This window comes from Festucalex cinctus, chromosome 6 (assembly GCF_051991245.1).
Source record: "Festucalex cinctus isolate MCC-2025b chromosome 6, RoL_Fcin_1.0, whole genome shotgun sequence".
NCBI classification, from domain to species: Eukaryota; Metazoa; Chordata; class Actinopteri; order Syngnathiformes; family Syngnathidae; genus Festucalex; species Festucalex cinctus.
Window position 1 is genome coordinate 17,188,755 of NC_135416.1, and position 21,885 is coordinate 17,210,639.

General features: G+C 41.6%; 1 protein-coding gene across 1 annotated transcript; it reads left to right on the forward strand.

Moving 5' to 3' along the window:
- The first annotated feature begins 16,227 nt into the window (after nucleotides 1–16,227).
- LOC144020980 (N-acetylaspartate synthetase-like) lies at nucleotides 16,228–19,683 on the forward strand. The gene is made up of 4 exons (XM_077524916.1): nucleotides 16,228–16,456; nucleotides 17,414–17,751; nucleotides 17,930–18,094; nucleotides 19,083–19,683. The coding sequence occupies exons 2-4, from the start codon at nucleotides 17,538–17,540 to the stop codon at nucleotides 19,469–19,471; spliced, it is 768 nt and encodes a 255-aa protein (XP_077381042.1). The 5' UTR covers nucleotides 16,228–16,456; nucleotides 17,414–17,537; the 3' UTR covers nucleotides 19,472–19,683.
- The last annotated feature ends 2,202 nt before the right edge of the window (nucleotides 19,684–21,885 follow it).

The following is a 21,885-nucleotide window of genomic DNA, read 5'->3' on the forward strand; positions in this document are numbered from 1 at the left end:
TTGAATCTGACTTGTGCTTTTCTTTCAAATGATGTTAAAACTTGAGCATTTTTGCTTTTGTTACAAAAAACAACAACAACAAACTAAAATATCCAGTAAAAAGTAGCAGGTTGTTGCTGTGTGACTAAATCTTGAGTACACGTGAGTCAAGTGATCCAAAAGGACACAGCAATCATTCATACAGTATTCGTCTGGTCTGGAGTGTCTCTGACTGTGAACGACATCTGCCGTAGTGTGGATAAATAAGGTTGAATGGATTCACAAGCTGGTGGCGCTGCGAAAGGCAATTACGTCAATGGCTTGATCACTCGTGTGAGTCATCAGCTGAAGATGATGAAGATGCCAGATGGACCGAGGAGGTGCAATTTGGCCGATTTGCAAAGAAACTAAGAGAGCAATGAGAGTCAAATGCGTGGCAAAGTGCGGAGAGCAGGAAGGAAAATTAGACCAAAAAAAAAAGCCATACGGATGAAACATGAGCGTAAGCTGTGATACAGGTGAGGAGGTGTAAGAAATAAATGACTTAAAATAGACATCAGGCCCACCTAAATTGTCGCATTTCCCACCTCACCTTTCATCTCGCGCCTGCCATCTAACCTGCAGCCCTCCCCCGTTCTAAGATGTCGATATCGAAGCAAAGCAAAGTGCGATGCAAGCAAAGCAAAGGTGTCAAGGTTGACATGGAGTAGGAGTTGAAGAGTGGGTGCGCACACGGAAGCACACAAAGCAAGTTGTCCCTGCTTGGCAAAAACAAGCAAGCCTATTGCGATGCCACTTCGATAATATTCAATGTTCAACTCGTAGTAAAGCTGTTTATAACTGGAAGGCAAGCGGCATCGCTTCTCCTTAGAGATTGGAACAATATTATTCAATCAACAAAGTTCCATTGTTACTCTGTCACCCTTTGTCTTCTTGTTCAGAGAAGGAAATACAAATTTGTCTGTTTGTATTTGTCAGAAGCTTTTTTGTCATTTTTACTGTGGAAGAAAAACATGTCATTAAAAGATGCAGCATTAAGAACAAGAATAAATTCGTACTTGTTTTAACCTGATGTCGTTGAGTGGGCAGATCGTTTTTTTTCTTGGCTCATGTTCAGTCAAACACGCGCACACACACGGTTGTGTAAGTCCTCCAGGCAGTTGTCAGTTGTCCAGCCTCAACGAACACACTGAACACAACAGAAAAAAAGTGTTAAAATGAATAACTGCTCTCCAATTTGATTTCTATTCATCCATATCTCAGCCACAGTCACCACATATTATACACATCATAATATACGCTATATCTGTTGATCTACAATCTGTAGATTTTAATTTTTTGGATGACATAAACATATATGTTACTGATGAATCTTCATTCAGAAATGTAAGAGTCAGGCTTGTTTTGATTGGACTCAAGCATAACTTCTTCAAAAAAGATAATAATTACACTTCTCTGATAAATATTGTGTGATAGGTAAACATACCGGTAAATCACTAAAAAATGCTTTATTTCTTGCTTGTGTTAAGTCCTTTTATGTGGTCATAAGACTGCCGCCGCTGCTTGTTCTGCAGCTGACTACACAGTACATTCTGTCGAGTAAACTTTACTATAAACAGTCTATTTGGTCTCACTCTAAAAAGAATAAAATTTACACTTGGAAGAGAGTAAAATATTCAAAGTAAATTTTTGTTATGTTTCGGTTCGGTGGGGTTGGGTTTTTGTTGTATTTTGGGTGTTCATGTTGACTTTTTTTTCTGCTTTGTCTTCCTTGTCTCGTTATCGTTAACCTTGTCCACGCTCAGTATGTGTGACCAATCAGTGCCCTCAGCCTATTGTGTTGCCCAGGTGTGTCTTGTTAGTGTCTTGTTAGTGTGGTGTATTTAGTGCTACTGTTGCTACCGCTGCTGCCGTTGCTACCGTTGCTACTGTTGATGCCATTGCTACCATTGCTACTGTTGCTGCCGTTGCTACCATTGCTACCGTTGCTACCGTTGCTGGAGTTGCTGCCTTTGCTGCCGTTGCGTCAAGTGTGGAAGAAATGCGTTATTGGTTTCCGTCAAGCCCCTCCTTGTTTTCATCACGTCAGTCGTCCACGTTTTCCCCTAGCTGCTGTGAGTAGCCTACGTTCTGTCAAGTTGCCCCACGTTAAGTCCAGTCATGGTGACCGGTACTCTCACGTCCCATCCAGTCTTTTACTTATTCATTGAAAATAGTTCCTTATATTGCCCTTCCTGTCTGTCTCCCTGTAGTGTTGCTCCCCCATTGGGTCCATCTCCCCACACCCACTCGCACTACCCACCTTGACAATTTTACTCAAAGTATTTTTAGTGTACACGAGAGAATTTGCCTATCCCATGAAACACCTATTAATTTTTTTTCACACAGAAATTCTAAGTACATTTTGCAAGAGAGATTTTAGCTACATTTTAATAGTTTATTAAAAATGTAGGAGTGGCATACCTCAGGTGGTAGAGTGGCAGTTTCCCAAGCTGAAGATTGTTTGTTCCTCAACCCTTATGTAACTTTTTTTTCCTCAAATAAAATACCTAAACTAGCTACATTTCATCAAAACATCTCCTTGAAAAATTTACTGAGAATTTCAGAATGATTTCTTTGTGGTATGGGATTGTCAAATTCACAAAAAAATACTTTGAGTAAAATTTACTCTGAATATTTTACTCTCTTCCAAGTGTAAATTTTACTGCGTTTAGAGTGGGCCCAAATAGACTGTTTAGAGTAAAATTTACTCTACAGAATTTACTGTGTATAAACAACGACTCAATATGGACTCGTTATGTGGATACAGTTATCAATTTATAACTAAATGGTTATTGGAGATGTTCTTTACATTCACTGTTGTTCTCCACTTGTGGACATTCCTCTGAAAACACAGACACATATGGACATTCTGTCTCCATTATGACTGTGAGCTTGTAATTCCTATTTAAGGATGTAACAAGTGCATCGGACAGCTCATCCTTCACAATCCTTTGGATTGGTCTTGGCAAAAGATTGCCGTGACACATCCTCGTACAGTTCATATAACTTGTGTGGGTTTGACTGGACGTCATTTAGCATTAGTCAGGGCACACGAGATTTCTCGGATGACAAATGGAGAGATAAAGGACACGAATGGATAGATATCATATGTTGAAAAGTATCTAATGTCGTACTATGCTGAAAATGTACTTCACTCAGGTTTTAATACTGTGACTATAGTTCTTGGAACTTAGTAACTTTGCCAATGACTTGTCTTTTTGACGCTCTCTAATTGTGCTTACTGTCAAACAGGACATTTACTTAACTGACCAAAATAAGAATGCACTTTTGCATACATTGCATACTCTGATCGAACACGTTGACATAACAATAGTGGACTGATGTCTTTCAGCAGTTGTTTGTATGGCATATGAATATTGGAGTCATAACTGTATTTCCATCCATTTAGAATAGGGATGGGCGACTTAAATGCAGTTTTCATCAGTAATACCACATTGGCTGAAGAACCAGTTGTATAACAAAAATGCTTATTTTCGTCATGGAGAAAAAAATGTCCAATTGTGAAAATATGAGCGCTTTCATTTTCATAAGACATTTCTCAATGCATTTAATGACTGCTCCTGTTTTTTTTGTATGAGGTTGTGTAGCTATTCATCTACTATCCTAACCTAACAACAAAATGGTTTGAAGCAAACTAAATAACCACATAATGTCATTTTCTTTCACAGTGCAAAGAACTCTCTGGCATAAAAATTAGTATTCAAGGACGGCACAAACCTGCTGGAAAGCAAACCGACATTCAGCGAAAGAACTCATTTTGGGTATTTTTCCACAATAATCGCCTCACTCAAATTGAAATAATATTGAAGTCCTGTGTATGTTCTGTATATCACTCCAAATCAGCAAAACAAACAAACCAGCAAACAAAAACAAGACAACAACCAACAACAAAGAAAACGGCTTACTCACGTTGTGGTATAGGGCAGTATCAGACCCAGTATGAGCGCAACAAAGCTGTCCATCATCTCATGATGAATGGTGATGTCACAACTAGGGATGTAATGATATATAAACATTACCACACAATATTATCACAATTAGCACCATATTATGGTGTGTTTGGTGATATACAATACTGTATAAAAACCCACAATATTGAAGAAAAAAAAAAAGCTCATGAGATTGGAAAAAAAGCACAATATTATGTTTGTGTACATAATAACAGTAATGACAAAGAAAAAGACTTGACCAGTCATTTTCTTGTCATGTGTTCCTTTGGATCAGCAGTGCAAATTATCCTGGCCTGGTCTGCGTAGCTCAAAATGCTGTTTTTGATGAAAAGTCACATGTTTGGACAGACTTGTACTGCTTTTGATGGCATATCATGCATGACAACTGTGATTTTGTGGCTATTTTTATTTTTAAATTTTCTTCCTGGAAACTATATATTGAATGTTTGTCACAGTTTGCAAGGCACTATACAAGACCTAATCAGATGGACCAACACTGTATAAAATGAAGTCCTTTCCATCCATTTGATCAAAGCTGAGCAAACAGTGGAGAGCTATTGCAAGAGGGCGGGAGTGTCACGCCGCCACCGGCGTGACGGCCCATGCTTTTGTTTTGTTATCCATGTTTCCTGTTTTACTTTGAAAACCCTAACTCTCCTCTCACCCCAGGTCACTTGCCCTTCCTGCCGCTCACTCATTACCGGTCCCCGCCCATGATTATCACCACCTGCCACCAATCAACCCACACAATAAAAGCCAGCTGCATTCTCCCCTCTGTGCCGAAGTGTCACCGTCAGTGCATGGAAGCGTCCCACAGTCAGTGCATGGAAGCGTCCCACAGTCCTTATGTCCTTGTTCATGTTGCCTAGCGTTGTTGCCTTGTTTTTGTGCCTTTTCCTCCCTTTTGGAGCGCCTTCAGTTACCCCTTTTGCCTTGTGCCCTTTTTCCTCCCTAGCGGAGCGCTTTCTGTTGTCCACTTTTTCCCCTCCCTGTTCTCCTCTCAGTTTGAGAGGAGACCTCTGTTGGCCGGAAATAAACCTGCTGCCTTGGTGGCCTACCTTACGCCTGCGTCTGAGTCCTACTTGACCTCGCCTTGTCAGTACACTTCGGCCAGCATGGACCCAGCAGGCATGGTCGAGGCCGCACTGCAGAGCCAGGAGGCCCGGCTCAACAATCAGGACCAGATCCAACAGACCATGCGGTCCCGGATTGAGGAATTGACCAGCCAGGTCCACGAGCTGGTAAGCCTCTCACGGCGTCGAGTGCCAGCTTCCACCAGACAACTTCCTCATCCTGAGTTCTCCGTCCCGACCACGCCATTCACCGGGGTAGGATTAAGACTGGCCTCCCCAGAACGATACTCCGGTGAACCCGGGCGCTGTCAGACTTTCCTCACGGAATGCGACATTCATTTTGAACATTTACCACAGGCATTTCCCACAGCCCGGTCCCGAGTGGCCTTCATGGTGTCTCACTTGACGGGACGGGCCAAAACCTGGGCGACCGCGGAATGGGCCAGGGGTTCCTCGGTCTGTCAAAGTGTACAGGACTTTCAAGTCGCTTTGCGCCAAGTCTTTGACCCAGAGAACAACGACCGAGAGAAGGCACGAGCATTGAGCCGGCTTCAACAAGGCAAAGAACCTGTCAGCGATTACGCTGTCCGCTTCCGAACATTGGCAACAACAGTGGCTGGAACGCCATAGCACTTCACGATCATTTCTTAAAAGGACTCTCACCTGCCATTCAAGAACTTCTGATCCCCGTAGAACTCCCCACGGACTTGGACGCTTTAATCTCCCTCGCCATCCGCACCGATCATCGTCGCCAGGAGCTGGCTAAGATCGGCGGACCTCGAAGGAGGGAGGAACCCACCCCCTGGTCACGGCAACCGGAGGCCAGAAGGCTGCAACCCATCTTTTCTTCCCGACCGGAACCAGGAGAGGTGGACCTCGCCAGCGACGAACCCATGCAACTGGGAAGGGCTCGGCTTTCGCAAGAGGAAAGACAGCGCCGACGCCGAGAGGGCCGTTGCTACTATTGTGGTGGTCTTGGACACTTGGTGGGATCCTGCACCACGATGGCAACTCTCCGGTGAGTTCCCCGTCACCCCGACCCGCCAAGAACCACAGACTCACGCAAATTCAGATATGTCACCACAGATCTGTCAGCCCTTATCGACTCCGGATCCGACGAAAGTCTCATGAACTGGGAGCTCGTAAGGCAAATACGAGCCTCCACCGAACCCCTTTCCTCGACCATCCTGGCTAGAGCGCTGAATGGCAAAGAGCTCTTCAAAATCACCCACATCACTGAACCTCTGGAAGTCCGAATCGGATCTCACTTGGAGACTCTCCGCTTCCATGTTTTTCACGCATCGTCCTCCACGTTGGTTCTGGGCCATCCTTGGTTGCGTGTACATAATCCCAGAATCGACTGGAACACTGGAGTCGTTCTGGAGTGGGGAACGGACTGTATCTCACACGGGTTGGAACCACCCTCACCCCGAAACTCCACAGCCCAGGTTCACCAGGTGACTCTCGTCCCACCGGCTCAAGAAGAGTACCCAAGCCTGCACACTGTTCCCTCCTGCTACCACCACCTGCGGGAGGTCTTCAGCAAACCAAGGCCATGACTCTTCCTCCACACCGACCGTATGACTGCCCGATCGATTTGATTCCCGGTTCGACCATTCCCAAGGGGAGACTGTACTCGGTTTCAGGACCAGAACGCCAAGCCATGAACAATTATATTGACGACTCCTTGAAAGCCGGCCTCATCCGACCGTCTTCCTCACCTGCAGGCGCAGGTTTTTTCTTCGTGAGTAAAAAGGATGGATCCCTACGCCCATGCATTGATTACAGTCCCCTGAATGACATCACTGTTAAGAACCGGTACCCCTTGCCCTTGATGTCCTCGGTGTTCGACCAGCTGCAACAGGCTAAGATTTTCACCAAGCTCGATCTCCGGAACGCCTATCACCTCATTCGGATCCGCGAGGGAGATGAATGGAAGACGGGCTTCAACACTCCACGAGGACATTATGAGTACCTGGTCATGCCATTTGGCCTCACGAATGCTCCAGCCGTCTTCCAGGCCATGATAAATGAAGTACTCAAGGACTTCATAGATCACTTTGTATATGTTTACTTGGACGACATCCTGATTTACTCTCCTGACCTATTGAGCCACCGAGACCACGTAAACCGAGTCCTGCAACGCCTACTGGATCATCATCTGTACGTGAAAGCTGAGAAGAGCCTGTTCCACGTCAACACCATCTCCTTCCTGGGATTTGTTGTTTCACCCGGGAAGGTGGAGATGGACTCGGACAAGGTCAGCGCCGTACGAGAGTGGCCCACGCCGGACTCTCGGAAAAAGGTTCAACAGTTCCTCGGATTCGCCAACTTCTACCGTCGTTTCATAAGAAACTTCAGCACCATTGCCGCGCCCCTACACGCCTTGACCTCCCCACAAGTCCGGTTCATGTGGAACCCGGAAGCCGAAAAGGCATTCAGAGACTTAAAAGCACGATTCACCAATGCCCCAATCCTCAGGGTCCCTGACCCCAAACGCCAGTTCGTGGTGGAGGTAGACGCCTCCAGCATTGGAATTGGGGCAGTTCTGTCTCAGCGTTGTCAAGAGGATGGCAAGACACATCCGTGCGCCTTCCTCTCACGAAAATTATCCAAAGCTGAACGCAATTATTCGGTCGGAGATCGGGAGCTTCTCGCCGTAAAAGTGGCTCTTGAAGAATGGAGACACTGGTTGGAAGGCACCGAACTCCCTTTTGTGATCTGGACCGATCACCGAAATCTGGAATACTTACGCCAGGCCAAAAGACTCAACCCTCGACAAGCCAGATGGTCCTTGTTTTTCAACCGCTTCGTATTTTCTCTGACTTACAGACCAGGCAGCAAAAACGTCAAGGCGGATGCGTTGTCAAGAGTCCACGAATTCGAGCCATTGAAAGCCGAGCCTGAGACCATCCTGCCCCGGGACTGCATAGTTGGAGCCATGAGATGGCAAATTGAGGACGATGTCAAGGAGGCACTGCGCAACGTCACTCCCCCCACGTCTTGCCCGCCACGTCGACTCTTCGTGCCTGAGGAACTAAGGTCTCAGGTGATACACTGGGCTCATACATCACAGCTGTTTTGTCATCCTGGAGTCCGCAGGACCATGTATGCTGTTGCCAGGAGATTCTGGTGGCCGGCAATGGAGACCACCATAAAAGAGTACATCGCCGCCTGTCCGACTTGTGCCCGCAACAAGACGTCCACTCAGTCCCGGATGGGTCTACTCCAGCCACTACCAATCCCATCCAGACCATGGGCAGAAATCTCAGTAGACTTTGTAACCGGACTGCCCCCATCTCACGGTAAAACCACGATCCTCACAGTTGTTGACAGATTCTCGAAAATGGTTCGCTTCATTCCACTAACCAAGCTCCCGTCCGCCAAGACCACAGCAGATATTATGATCCACCACATTTTCCGGTTCTACGGCTTTCCATTGCACATCGTCTCAGACCGTGGACCACAGTTCGTCTCCCGATTCTGGTCACAATTTTGTAAAGCTCTAGGTGCCAAAGCCAACCTGACGTCTGGATACCACCCTGAGGCCAATGGACAGGCAGAACGATTGAATCAGCAACTTGAAACCGGACTGCGATGCCTTGTCTCCCAGAACCCGACCACCTGGAGCAAGTACCTGGTATGGGTCGAGCTTGCTCACAACTCTTTGCCCACATCTGCCACAGGTCTTACCCCGTTTAAATGCGTCCACGGCTACGATCCGCCATTCTTCGCCGAACTAGAAGAGGAGGCAACGGTCCCCTCGGTCAAGGCCATGATCCGTCGGTGCCACAAGGTCTGGTCGGCGGCCCGGACGGCGCTTCAACGCCAGGGAGACCGGGTGAAGAGGGCCGCCGACCGGAAGAGGAGACCGGCACCAGAATACCGCCCAGGCCAGCGAGTTTGGCTATCAGCCAAACACCTCAGGCTCAAGGTACCATGTCCAAAGCTGGCCCCACGATTTGTGGGGCCTTTTCCAGTAACCAAGTCCATAGGTCCTGCCGCCGTTCGACTTCGCCTACCAAGATCCCTCAGAATTCATCCAACGTTCCATGTCAGCCAGGTCAAACCCGTCCACGAAAGCCCACTAGTGCCCTCCGAACCCGACCCACCCCCCCCGGAGATGATTGAAGGCGGCCCCGTTTACAAGGTCAGGAAACTGTTAGATGTTCGTAATCGGGGCCGCGGGCGACAATACCTGGTCGACTGGGAGGGGTACGGCCCGGAGGAAAGACAATGGGTCCCCTCCCGGTTCATCGTTGATCCCTCGCTAATTGATGATTTTTACGCTGAACACCCTGACATTCCTGGGCCGTCAAGAGCCGGCCATTGAGGGGGGGGTACTGTCACGCCGCCACCGGCGTGACGGCCCATGCTTTTGTTTTGTTATCCATGTTTCCTGTTTTACTTTGAAAACCCTAACTCTCCTCTCACCCCAGGTCACTTGCCCTTCCTGCCGCTCACTCATTACCGGTCCCCGCCCATGATTATCACCACCTGCCACCAATCAACCCACACAATAAAAGCCAGCTGCATTCTCCCCTCTGTGCCGAAGTGTCACCGTCAGTGCATGGAAGCGTCCCACAGTCCTTATGTCCTTGTTCATGTTGCCTAGCGTTGTTGCCTTGTTTTTGTGCCTTTTCCTCCCTTTTGGAGCGCCTTCAGTTACCCCTTTTGCCTTGTGCCCTTTTTCCTCCCTAGCGGAGCGCTTTCTGTTGTCCCCAGTACCTTTTGCCTGTTTTTTCCTCCCTAGTGGAGCGCTTTTTGTTCTCCACTTTTTCCCCTCCCTGTTCTCCTCTCAGTTTGAGAGGAGACCTCTGTTGGCCGGAAATAAACCTGCTGCCTTGGTGGCCTACCTTACGCCTGCGTCTGAGTCCTACTTGACCTCGCCTTGTCAGGGAGAGGACACATGGTAATGTAACATGGATAGAATAGTCATTAATATTCAACTTCCATCGTAATTCCAAAAACATGGAGAGTAGATTATGCATACAAGTGGACAGATGAGTTGTGAAACACCTTCAGCTCAATTTAAATTTGCATCTGACAGGACTGACAAAATATTGGGTAATGTTGGGTGCAGAGGTCTGTTAGGATGACTCAAGGTGAGCCAGTCAACCAGACCACCTGTGGAGCATGGTGATGGTGGTGGCGGCATCATGTTCTGTGTGATTTTCCATTAGCGAGTCAGCTGAGGCTGGAACATAACATATTCCAACAGGATGAAGATTTTTGATTCGTCATACATTCATGTAACCTTATCGGCAATTGAGTGTATTGCTGTGAAAAGAACCCAACACAATAATTTTATTGCATAATTGAATGAGATGTAGTGTTGCATGTGCACACTGTACTGATCAGTATATAGTAAATGCTAATTAGATTTCAGTTAGTCCAGTATGTCAATTAATAAACATTCTCCAATATGATGTAAACATTATGCCAACTGCTTGGCAGATTTCCATATCTGCGACCATCTTTCTTGCTCAGATGGCAATTGACGTCACAAGTTCCTATTTTTGAATCGTCAAATCAACAAACACTACAAACATGCAACATGTAAGCTTCCAACATGAGCCGAGAAGCTCCTCTGATTCATTTGCGTCTCACCAATCAGTTCACCAATAACGTCACAGCCGTTCTCCTCTTTGTCTGTACATCTGTGACTGAATGTTTTTTCCTCACAGTCCTTTGTTAGTGCCATCAATATCTGGAACGATTAATTTCTTTCAAATCGACCTTCGTGAGTCAATCTTTCATATTTTAGTCTAATTAGAGTCACTTGTGACGAACCACAGACTGTCACAATTCAAACAAGTGTGAGGGTGTAAAGGCAGAAGGATGTGGTTAGCACATCCACCTCCCAGTCCTGAGTACGCAAGATCGAGTCCAGGCTTCGGCCTACCTGGGTGGAGTTTGCATGTTTTCCCCGTGCCTGCGTGGGTCTTCTCCGGGTCGTCCGGTTTCCTCCCACATTCCAAAGACATGCATGGCAGGTTAATTGGGCACTCCGAATTGTCCCTAGGTGTGCGTGTGAGTGTGGATGGTTGTTCGTCTCTGTGTTCCCTGTGATTGGCTGGCAACCAGTCCAGGGTGTACCTACTAATGCCCAGAGCCAGCTGAGATAGGCTCCAGCACCCCCGCAACCCTTGTGAGGGATAAGCGGTCAAGAAAATGGATGGATGGATGGATATATATATATATATATGCACATACATTTTCAGTATTCAATTTTCATCTTATTCAAGCTGATTCCAATGAGTGATGGGCAGCACCCTAGCACCCTCTATTGGCCCGTTACCATAAAAACAAGGAGGATAGTGTGAGATAATGGTGCTTTCTTCACACAGAAGGAGATAAGAGAAAGCAAACAGAACAACAGAAGAGGTATGATGTTTGAATCTTGTACTTGGATTGCTTGCATTGGAGAACATTTGGAAGGCTTAAGTGTGACGGCACACACACACACACGAGCAACTTGCTGCCAGCATTTCTCGCAGCTGATATGCCATAAGAGTGGCCCACTGGGAGACAGACGTTTTTTTTTTTTTGCATCACACAAGCAGGATTTACGCACATGGAGACCCACACACATACACACCTACAGTATGTATATAAGCATCTCCAACTCACAAGAAGCATCCCAAAAATATGCCCGAGAAATCGCTCACAAGCATACACATTTCAGCATGCATTTTATTGACTGTGTAAATTGGATTAGTCATATTTGCTGCTGAGATTTGGTTCTCATCTTGTCAAGATAATGTATCAGTATAGACCAGAGTCATTGTAGGTCAAATAAATAACAAAAAATAAATAAATAAAAATCAGTCTTGGAGCCGCAAAACAATACACAACGTGTAATTTATTGAAGGCCCAAAAGCTAATTAGAGCTGAACTATAATAGAAAAATATGCAACATCCACTACGTTGAGATTCAGTTTTTTCTTTCTTTCGCCTTCTGTTTTTGGATTTTTTTTTTTTTTGTATTTTTCCACACTTAATTTTTCATACATTTTTTTTTTTACTTTTCTGCCTTTCTGTCAAATTTCTGACATTTTTTGCAATTTTATGGACATGGTAATTTTCTGCGTGCTAGCAAGTCCGCCTCCCAGTACTGAGGACTCGGGTTCGAGTCCAGGTTCCGGCCTTCCTGGGTGGAGTTTGCATGTTCTCTGTGTGCCTGCGTGGGTCTTCTCCGGGTACGCCGGTTTCCTCCCACATTCCAAAGACATGCATGGCAGCTTAATTGGGCGCTCCGAATTGTCCTTGGGTGTGCTTGAGTGTGGATGGTTGTTTGTCTCTGTGTGCCCTGCGATTGGCTGGCAACCAGTTCAGGGTGTACCCCGCCTACTGCCCATTAGCCAGCTGGGATAGACTCCAGCACCCCTATGACCCTTGAGAGGAGTAGGCGGTCAAGAAAATGGATGAAATGATGGTCATTTTCTGCCTCTCTTCTTCCTTCTTTGGACATGTTGCGGTTTTTCTGCCTTTTTTTTTAAAATTCTGTATATGACATTATTTTGGCTATTTTTTGGACATTTTATGGTTATTTTATTTCCTGCCTTAATCTTTTTATTATTATTATTATTTTTTTATTTATTTATTTTTTTTACAATTCCACAATTCCGGACATTTTATAGTCATTTTCTGCATTTCTTCTTTTTGTTTTTGGACATGTTATAGTTATTTTTGAACATTCTCTTTCAGCTTTTATTTTTTATTTTTTCCCAGAATTTCATGGACATTATATTGTAATTGTCTGATTTTCTTCTTTCTTTTTGAACATTTTATGATCCTGTTTTGGACAATTCTAGGTAATTTGAAAAACGTTTTCATCTAACCTTCGTGTCTCCCTGCAATTTTGGGCTCTGACATTTTATTTGAATACTTAATTATTCTTTTTTTATTTAATCATGAATTCATTTAAATATATATTTAAAATATAAAATATATATATACAAATATTATTTATTTATTTATTTATTTATTTTAAGAGCTCCACAGGGAGCTATAGGAGAGGGACTAGTCACATGTGGCTCCAGGGCCACCGGTTGCAGACCCCTGGCATAGACATTAAACAAATGAAATAGAAGATTATTGTAAAAAATACTTCCAAATCTATGCATATATGTTTTTAGATGTGCAGGATAAATGGTATAAAGTTATTGATGAGTAAAATTTCTTTATTTTAACTGTGGCGTTTCAAACAATGACATACTTGCGCAATACACACTTATTGGGCTCTGAATACCATCTCCCACAGCCAATAACATTTAAATACCGAGGATAACATATACATCTCAGCAGGTCTCCAAGGACTGACCCTTGAGGGACCCCACATGTCATGTCCTTTTGATCAGATTCAAAACTTACAATAGTCACAAAATAACTCATTTCCTCCAAGCACGACCTAAACCATTTTAGGACTGTTCCATTTAGTCTCCAACATGTTCAACATTTATATTGTGATCAACTGTATGCTGCACCGACAACATCACTGCATTACTCTTCAGTCTCATAATAATTAGTACTCTAATAAGAGCTGTTTCTGTACTGTGATGTGGTCATATCCCTGACTGAAATATATCAAAAAGTCTATTTGAGTTCCAAAAGTTGCTGATTTGATCTTAAAAAAAAACTTTCTCAACAATTTTGGAGTGAAAGTTTGAGATACTTTCATAATTTGCTAACAAGGAGATATCGAGTGGTCTCTTTTGTCTTGTTCTCTTGTTTTCTCCCACACAAACAAAAATTGAAAGGCGACTGCCTGGAAAAGCATTTCAAATGAAGAATGCAAAAGTCTGGTGAATCAATGGCTTGCAGGCTTGATGCAGCTATTGCAATTAAGGGTATGCTACCAAATATGAACTGTTATTCATTTGAACTTTTTTGAATAATGGCCATTCCAATACCTTGATTCACTTGAAAAAAAAAAAGGTACTCTATTCTGAATGGTTTAACACATCTAGATGTAAATACCTACAAATAAAAGCTGGAATTCTAAACTTTTGTCACATCTTCATCTTTTGATCTGAAACCCAAATGTCTTCAAGTATACAACAAAAACAAAGGAATTGACTGGTCGAGCATCTGAAATGTTCCAGCTATGGCCCACCATCAGAAGGCCCCGGGGACGAACCAGAACAAGCTGGAGAAACTGTCTCCCAGCTGGCCTGGGAAGATATTGGGATTTCCCCGAAGAGCTGAACGAAGTGGCTGGGGAGAGGGAAGTCTGGGCCTCCCTGCTCAAGCTGCGACCTGACACCGGATAAGTGGAAGAAAATGAAGGGAAAAAAATGTTGAAATAAATATTGAAATAGTTAATGAGCTCCTTTATATATAGCACTATTATCGACACCATGTAGTGCAATATAATGGATACAGTACATTTAAGCGTATGGATTTTGTACTAATGGTTAGGGTTAAAAAGTATAAAGGGCTAGGTTTCATTAATATTGAATCTTTAGTACAACTGCTTCTTTCGGAGAAAATGCATTTTGTACATAATGTATTAATGTACAGAAAATCTTGAATTTCAGTTTTTTTTCCCATTCTGTCTCTTGATCCTGTTTTAGCAATGCATCCCTTCCTCTATTCACACATTTGTTCCTGTATCACTTTCCATGCATCACAACTTACTCGCGTCATCACAGTTAAATATAGAATCCGACTGATCCCACCTCATGGCACAGGCGTGTTCAGGCTGGTCCAATGTGGATTATTTTTTTTATCTTCAAAGACTTTTATGGAGTTTTCCCTTCTGAGTCACTCGCTACCATTTGTTTTGTTGCCAAATCCCCCCGCCACTTTCTGTCATCACTGCTTCTGTCTATTTTCACACTGTAGAAATGAGCGTGAGCACACTTCAGTGTTTGGCTCCTTTCCAATTTACGGCTGATGGATAAACTGTATCTTTTTGTGGATCATGTCTCTGAGTGCCAGTATAAGACTTGAGCCAGCAGAGAAACAGATGAGATTAGGTGCTTATGTCTTCAAGCAATGGCAAAATTGTTGTGAAGTGGAGGAATACATTGCGTGTATTTACACGTGCACTGTTTGGTCCATTTTAAACGGACCAGAGTTCATTGATTTCCCACACTGGTCCAAACTTTTCATGCAGGTGCATTGTTAAAAAAACAAAAAACAAAAAAAAAACAGAATTTCGATGTTTATATTTTATTTTACAGATTTTTCCTATATATATAGGAAAAATCTGTAAAATAAAATATAAACATCGAAATTCTGTATTTATATATATATATATATATATATATATATATATATATATATATATATATATATATATATATATATATATATATATATATATATATATATATATATATATATATGTATATATGTATATATATATATATATATATATATATATTAAATATTTAATTTTCAAAAATAGACCGTGACCTTATATACTGAATGGAAAATAATTACTGTAACAGTGATAACACACAATATTTCTGTTCTTTAAAAAACAAACAAAAAAAACCCCACTATAAATACATGTATTTTTTGCTAAAATATGTTCACAAATGAATCTTATTTTCACAAATATTTGTCCGTTATTTAAGTGAATAAACTGTAAATGCAACTTTAAAACTTGGGAGTAAAAGGAGAAAAAGATTTAAAATTACTGAGAAATTAAATAGTTATTCTTTGTTAATTAACTTTTTTTTTTTTTTTTTTTAAATAACTACAATCACTGTAATGTCCTATATGGTAACATTCATTGACATTGTAGTAAGATTTATTTTGAAAGGACATCTAATGAGACATAAGGAAAGGGGAAAGCTTGAGAAGGTGAATAATATGCAAAGCAAAGAATTAGACATGAACTTAGGGGTACCTCGGAATCGATGCGCCCATTACTATTGCAAAGGTGTCGAAAATACAAACTCAACTTCGGACCCATGTTGCTCATTAAGCTCATGCCTACATATGTATACATATTAATGTTAGCAAGAAGCAACCAGTTTAATAGGAATGATAGAGTTTAGTTACAAAGCAAGCAAACTGGCTCCTCCTCAACTGTAGGTGAAATTGATAAGGGGCTTATCTGGAAGTCAACGCTTCAGCCCACGCCCAGACAAGGCAGCAACTTAAAGCCGGGTAAACACATGTAAATGCGTGAAATATTATTCTCGTTTTTCTCCCCTCCAGTAATGATGAATGGGACTTTTCTGATATTTATGACATAATTGCCACGAAAGGTTGAAGTGATGGACAGTGTGCAACCAGAGTGCACATGATGAAAGAGTCAAGTATTTGCAGGTGTTGCTGACACCGTCTTCTCTGGGAAGAAACCATTTCAGATACGATGCAAGCAAGCGGTCTTCACGCCGGATTAGTGGATTATTAGAATTATCGCAATTGGTAAGTAATGTACCATTTACTTGTTTTATTAGCATTATGTAAACAAAAAGATGATTGTAAAAAGAAGTAATGAAAGCACACTGTAGCTGAGCTCTCATCCCCAAGTGGCATTTTTATAAGAAAAGGATAGAGAGAGATTTCAGGAAAAGATGTCATCCTGATGTTTCTGCATAAGTGCAATATGTACAGTAACATTTACAAACATGAGGGAGGCTGTACGGTTTCAAGATTTTTAAATTGGCTCATAAAGCAAGAACTGCTGCTAGTTGTTAAACATACATCCAGTAAATATGTAATTTTGTATATATATGAAACAATAAATCGTTCTTCCCTATACCCACTTATTTGTAGATTACATGTAGACTATAGTGCTGTAGCTATTTTGTCATGTCTGATGTCCATCCATCCATTTTCTAAAACTCTTACTCCTCACAAGGGCCGCGGGGGTGCTGTAGCCTATCCCAGCTGGCTTTGGGCAGTAGCTGGGGTACACCCTGAACTGGTTGCCAGCCAATTGCATTGTTATGTGCTTATTAATTAAGTAATTAAGTAATTAAGTTATTTATTTATTTATTTATTTATTTATTTATTATTTTAAGTTATTCTCTATCAGCACAGATGAGCCCAATTTATTATTTAAAAAAAAACAAAACAAAAAACAAAGCAAAACAATAAACATTCACAAAAGTTCCCATTTTAACTATGTGTTAACTTGCTGGCTAGGCAAAAAATGAGCATCACAATTATTTCTACCACAAATTAACAATAAAAATGAAATATAAAAGACAACATGAAGTAAGAGTGACACAAGGAAATTATTCCTTATATGCACTATTATATGTTATGCATGCTTAAATTATAAATACATTTTGATTTACTCATACAGTTCACGCTGTATTTCATTTGCAAGGAACTATTGCTCATAGTTGCTTACTTGCTACTTTGCTGTACTTCCAGAGAAACAGTGATCTTGTTCTGACCCTTCGCCTTTCTTCAAACCTGTTTGCTCACAAAAAGAATAAGAAGAAAACAAACAAATCCAATCTGTATAACCTTCTACAAGTAGCAGGAAAAACTTGCTATGGACGGAAAATGCATGAACGGTGTGGCCTCTAAATATCAAAATGGAAATCAAACAAAACCCTCAACTGTAATTGTACGTGAGTTTGAGCCAGAGGATGAAGTGCATGTGCAGCGGATCTTTTGTGAGGGAATGATGGAGATGGTCTTTGACACGGCCTTCAGAGGCTTGAGACGTCATCCGGAGAGCCTCCTGCTCTATATGACTATTACAGGTACAGTCAACGTCAAATTTCAGAATTTTATGTTTTGTCATACTTCCTACTCACTTTTCCATGCAAAAAAAAAAAATCACTGAACATAATTGGCATCCAAAGAGAAAAGATGATTAGACAACTATGTTAATTTTTTTCATTCATACATCTGTCCTTATCTTTTCATTTTTTCAAGCAGCTGTCGGTTATGTGCTCACAATGTGTTGGTGGCTGATAGGACTCCTCCCTGCAGTTGTGCTGTGCAGCCGTTACTTCTACAGCAGGCGAATCATTCATGCTTATTTGGACGAAGCCATGAACAATGACATGGGTCACATTGAAGAGTTTTACATGCAATCACTAGGTGAGTACAGTAGTACTGTTTCAGCCTTTAAAAGGCAAAACTGTTATTTTTCTATTATTAAAAAAAAAGCAATGCTGAGGTTTACTAGATACATGTAGTGAACAAAAACATTAAATAAAAACAACACCTTTTTTGCTCCCACTTTAATGAATGAACTCTGATCCAAGAGACTTTTTCTTTGTGTACAAATTTCAAATTCTACACTTAATTCCCTTTAAAATAATATATAATATATGGACATATCTAAAAATTTGACAAATTTACAGCAGTTTTAATGTTGGCAGGTTGAAATTGCACGTCTTGAGAAAAACAGGTTAGCTTTGACCCTTGAATGACTTGACTTGAATTGACTTGACTTGACTTTCAAATGTCCATAGCAACCAGTACCTTAGGAAAAAGATATTTCACCTGAAATTTTCAGGAGAATTTATCATGGATGTTTCAACTGTATTTGGTTGCATAAAGAAAATTAAAATGTTATGATGGTTCAGCAGTTTTGTTTTTTCCCCCCACATAATATATAAGGAACACAACACTACTGTATTTACCAGCCACTCTATATATGCTGTGTGCATTTTGGAGGACCATCACAATCATTTTTCATCGTCAAGTTTCATATTTCATAGCTCATTTAATTTCATCTCACTCATTTCACATCATAAAGTGAAAATTTGTGGTAATATTTGAGACTTAGGCAGACTGTTCATTTGTGATGCGCAACGATGAAGTGGCGTGAGCGAGGTTGCATGAAACTGACAACATCGAGGAGCGATTGAAACATTACATTATTTACAATACATTATTAGCCTACATTACATACAAGGCATTGGCGCATTTCACATTCTGATTGAGCTTTTCTGCAAGACAACATTGTGTGATTGAGTCACACTAACTGACTCACACAATAGCATCAATTGTAATATAAGAATACAAGGCCAGCTCTCGCTTTTAATTCTCTTCAATTGAAATTCCGTGTTCTCTCCATCAGATTCCCGCCTGTGGGTCGCGGTGATGGACGGCCAAGTGGTAGGTGTTGTAGCAGCAGTTGTCCAGAAGGCGGCAGGTTTTGCTGAGCTGAGGCGCATGTCAGTTGACCGCAGGTGTCGGAGGTGCGGCGTGGGTGTGGCCCTTGGACTTCAAGTTCTGCAGTTTGCCAAAACTCAGGGTTACGCCACCGTTGTCCTGGGAACAACGGCCTACTCACCCGCTGCGCACCGGCTCTACCAGCGACTGGGATTTCATTGTTGTGGCGTCACAAATGGATATATCACAGATGGTGCAACAACGTCTCTGCTAGCGAGAATGTTCTATAGGGTTCGCCATCATCACTACAGACTGGAAGTGAAAAATATGCCTTTCAATTTGTCCTCATCTTAACTAGAAGATTAATTTCTTGGTTTAGAGATAGAATGAGAGCGGACAAATAATGACATTATTCAGTCTAAATTATGGACAGAGATTTTTACAGTGCCTTGAAAAAGTATTCATACTGCTTGGTCTTTTTCACATTTTGTGACCTTACAATCACTTGAGCGTAGCCTATGTGTGTGTGTGTGTGTGTGTGTGTGTATATATATATATATATATATATATATATATATATATATATATATATATATATATATATATATATATATATATATATATATATATATATATATATATATAATGCGTTTCGAAACTCATTTGAAAGTTTTTGTTTTTTTCCTTTTTAAAATTTCTTTATAAGTGATCAAACATAAAATTCAACAGTGGAATGAGAATTAGAATAATTTCCCCTCTTGTCAACAATAAAATAAAAGACGTGAACATGACAATGTTTAAAATGGATGAATAAAATGCTGTATATAGTCTACATAAGTATTTTCCATTCTGTGCTGCACTCCATGCTTTGTAAGAAAACTTGGAAACAGTTGGCCAACTGACTCAGACTTTTTTCTCAACTGCACATTCAGCATCTTTGTGGTTTGTAAAATAGCTTCTTCCTGGTATTGTTTCATATTGTGAAATAGTACCTGAGTTGTGCAAATACTTCTTCTACCTGAAACTGGTTTACAGTATTTCTCACATTCTGACACACAGGATTGATTAATGGATGAAGTGTGTCATGAGATAAATTGATGACATTGCTGAGGAACTATTTAACAAACATTTCTAACGTCACTTCAGGGTTGGCAGGGGGTCATGAAACCTTTTAGCCAATTTGGCTAAACAGTACAAGAATTTCCTCGCCACATCTGTCACATGTGCCACCTGTTTTGCCCTCTTGTCACGTACGCCGTACATGCATGCACACGGCAGAGACAGTAAAACAAAACACTTCAGGATCAAGGTGCATTTTTGCAGGCTATGGGCATAGCGCGATCGCTAATTGCACATTGTAGTGGTAGAAATGGGCCAGCCAATTAATTGTCAATAAAGAAGTGGCGATTAAATGTGTTGAATTGCCACAAATGAAATACAGGCAGTTATATCGAGGGGAGGGGGCGACTCATGCTGTTCCTTGGTTGCATCAACTGGCCCCCATTTCAGCACCCATAAAATCATGACAACTGAGAGAAGAGTTTTACTTTATAAGGGGTATTGTATATCTCAGCAATTCAGAACTACAGTTAGGCCCAAAAGTATTTGGACAGTGACACAAGTTTTGTTATTTTAGGTGTTGACATTCAAATTGGAGCAGGGGTTTAGGAATTACAGCTCTTTAAAATGAAGCTGTCTCTTTTTCAGGGGACCAAAAGTAATTGGACAATTGACTCAGAAGGCTACAAAAAATAAAAGCATGGGCCCTTCCCTCAATAACCTCTCATCAAATATGCAGTTAAAAGGTCTGGAGTTGATTCTCGGTGTGGCGTTTGCATTTGGAAGCTGTTGCTGTGAACATACAACATGCTGTCAAAGGTGCTCTCAATAGGGGTGAAACAGCCCATCCTGAGGCTGACAAAAAAAAAAAAAAAAGAACAAAGCCATCAAAGAGAGAGCAGAAAACATGTTAAGAGTGGCCAAATCAACAGTTTGGTACATTGTGAGAAAAACAAAATGCACTGGTGAGCTTGTAAACTCAAAAAGGCCTGATCATCCATGGAAGAAAACAGTGGTGGATGATCACAGAATCCTTTCCATGGTGAAGGAAAACCCCTTCACAACATCCACTCAAGTGAAGAACACTGTCCAAGAAGTAGGTGCATCAGTATGGAAGTCTACCATAAAGAGAAGACATCATGAGAGTAAATACAAAGGATTCGCCACAAGGCGCAAACCATTAACTCATTTGCTCCCAATAACGTGTAAATACGTTTTTATGTTTTAAGTGTCCCAAAGACGTATTTTTCCTTTTTCTTTTTAAATTGTTTTTTTTATTTTATTTTTTTATTTTTTTATTATTATTTTTTTAATGCTAGAGCATACAGAAGGCTCTGATGCAGCCTCTCAACTGCAAAGAACGGCTGCAGAAATGGTAGTTATTAGACAAACGGCCAGCAGGTGGCAGCAGAGCAAAGGAGATCAACCAGGGCCATCTAGAAAAAAAGCTGAATTACTTACAATTTTAAATAGATTTGTGAAAACTGATTAAACTTAGCTCTCTTCTAGTGCCAATTGCTGCAAAACGGAAACTTTTTTTTCCTGATGAAAGAAGAGACTTTAATCTTTCTTTTGATAGGATCCATGCTTTTATAGCAATTGAACACAATATTCTGTGGGCCAAAATCAGTCAAAATTCAGTAAAACAGCCAGGAGCGAACGGGATTGCTTCTATGAAAATGGCTGGGAGTGAATGAGTTAATCAACCT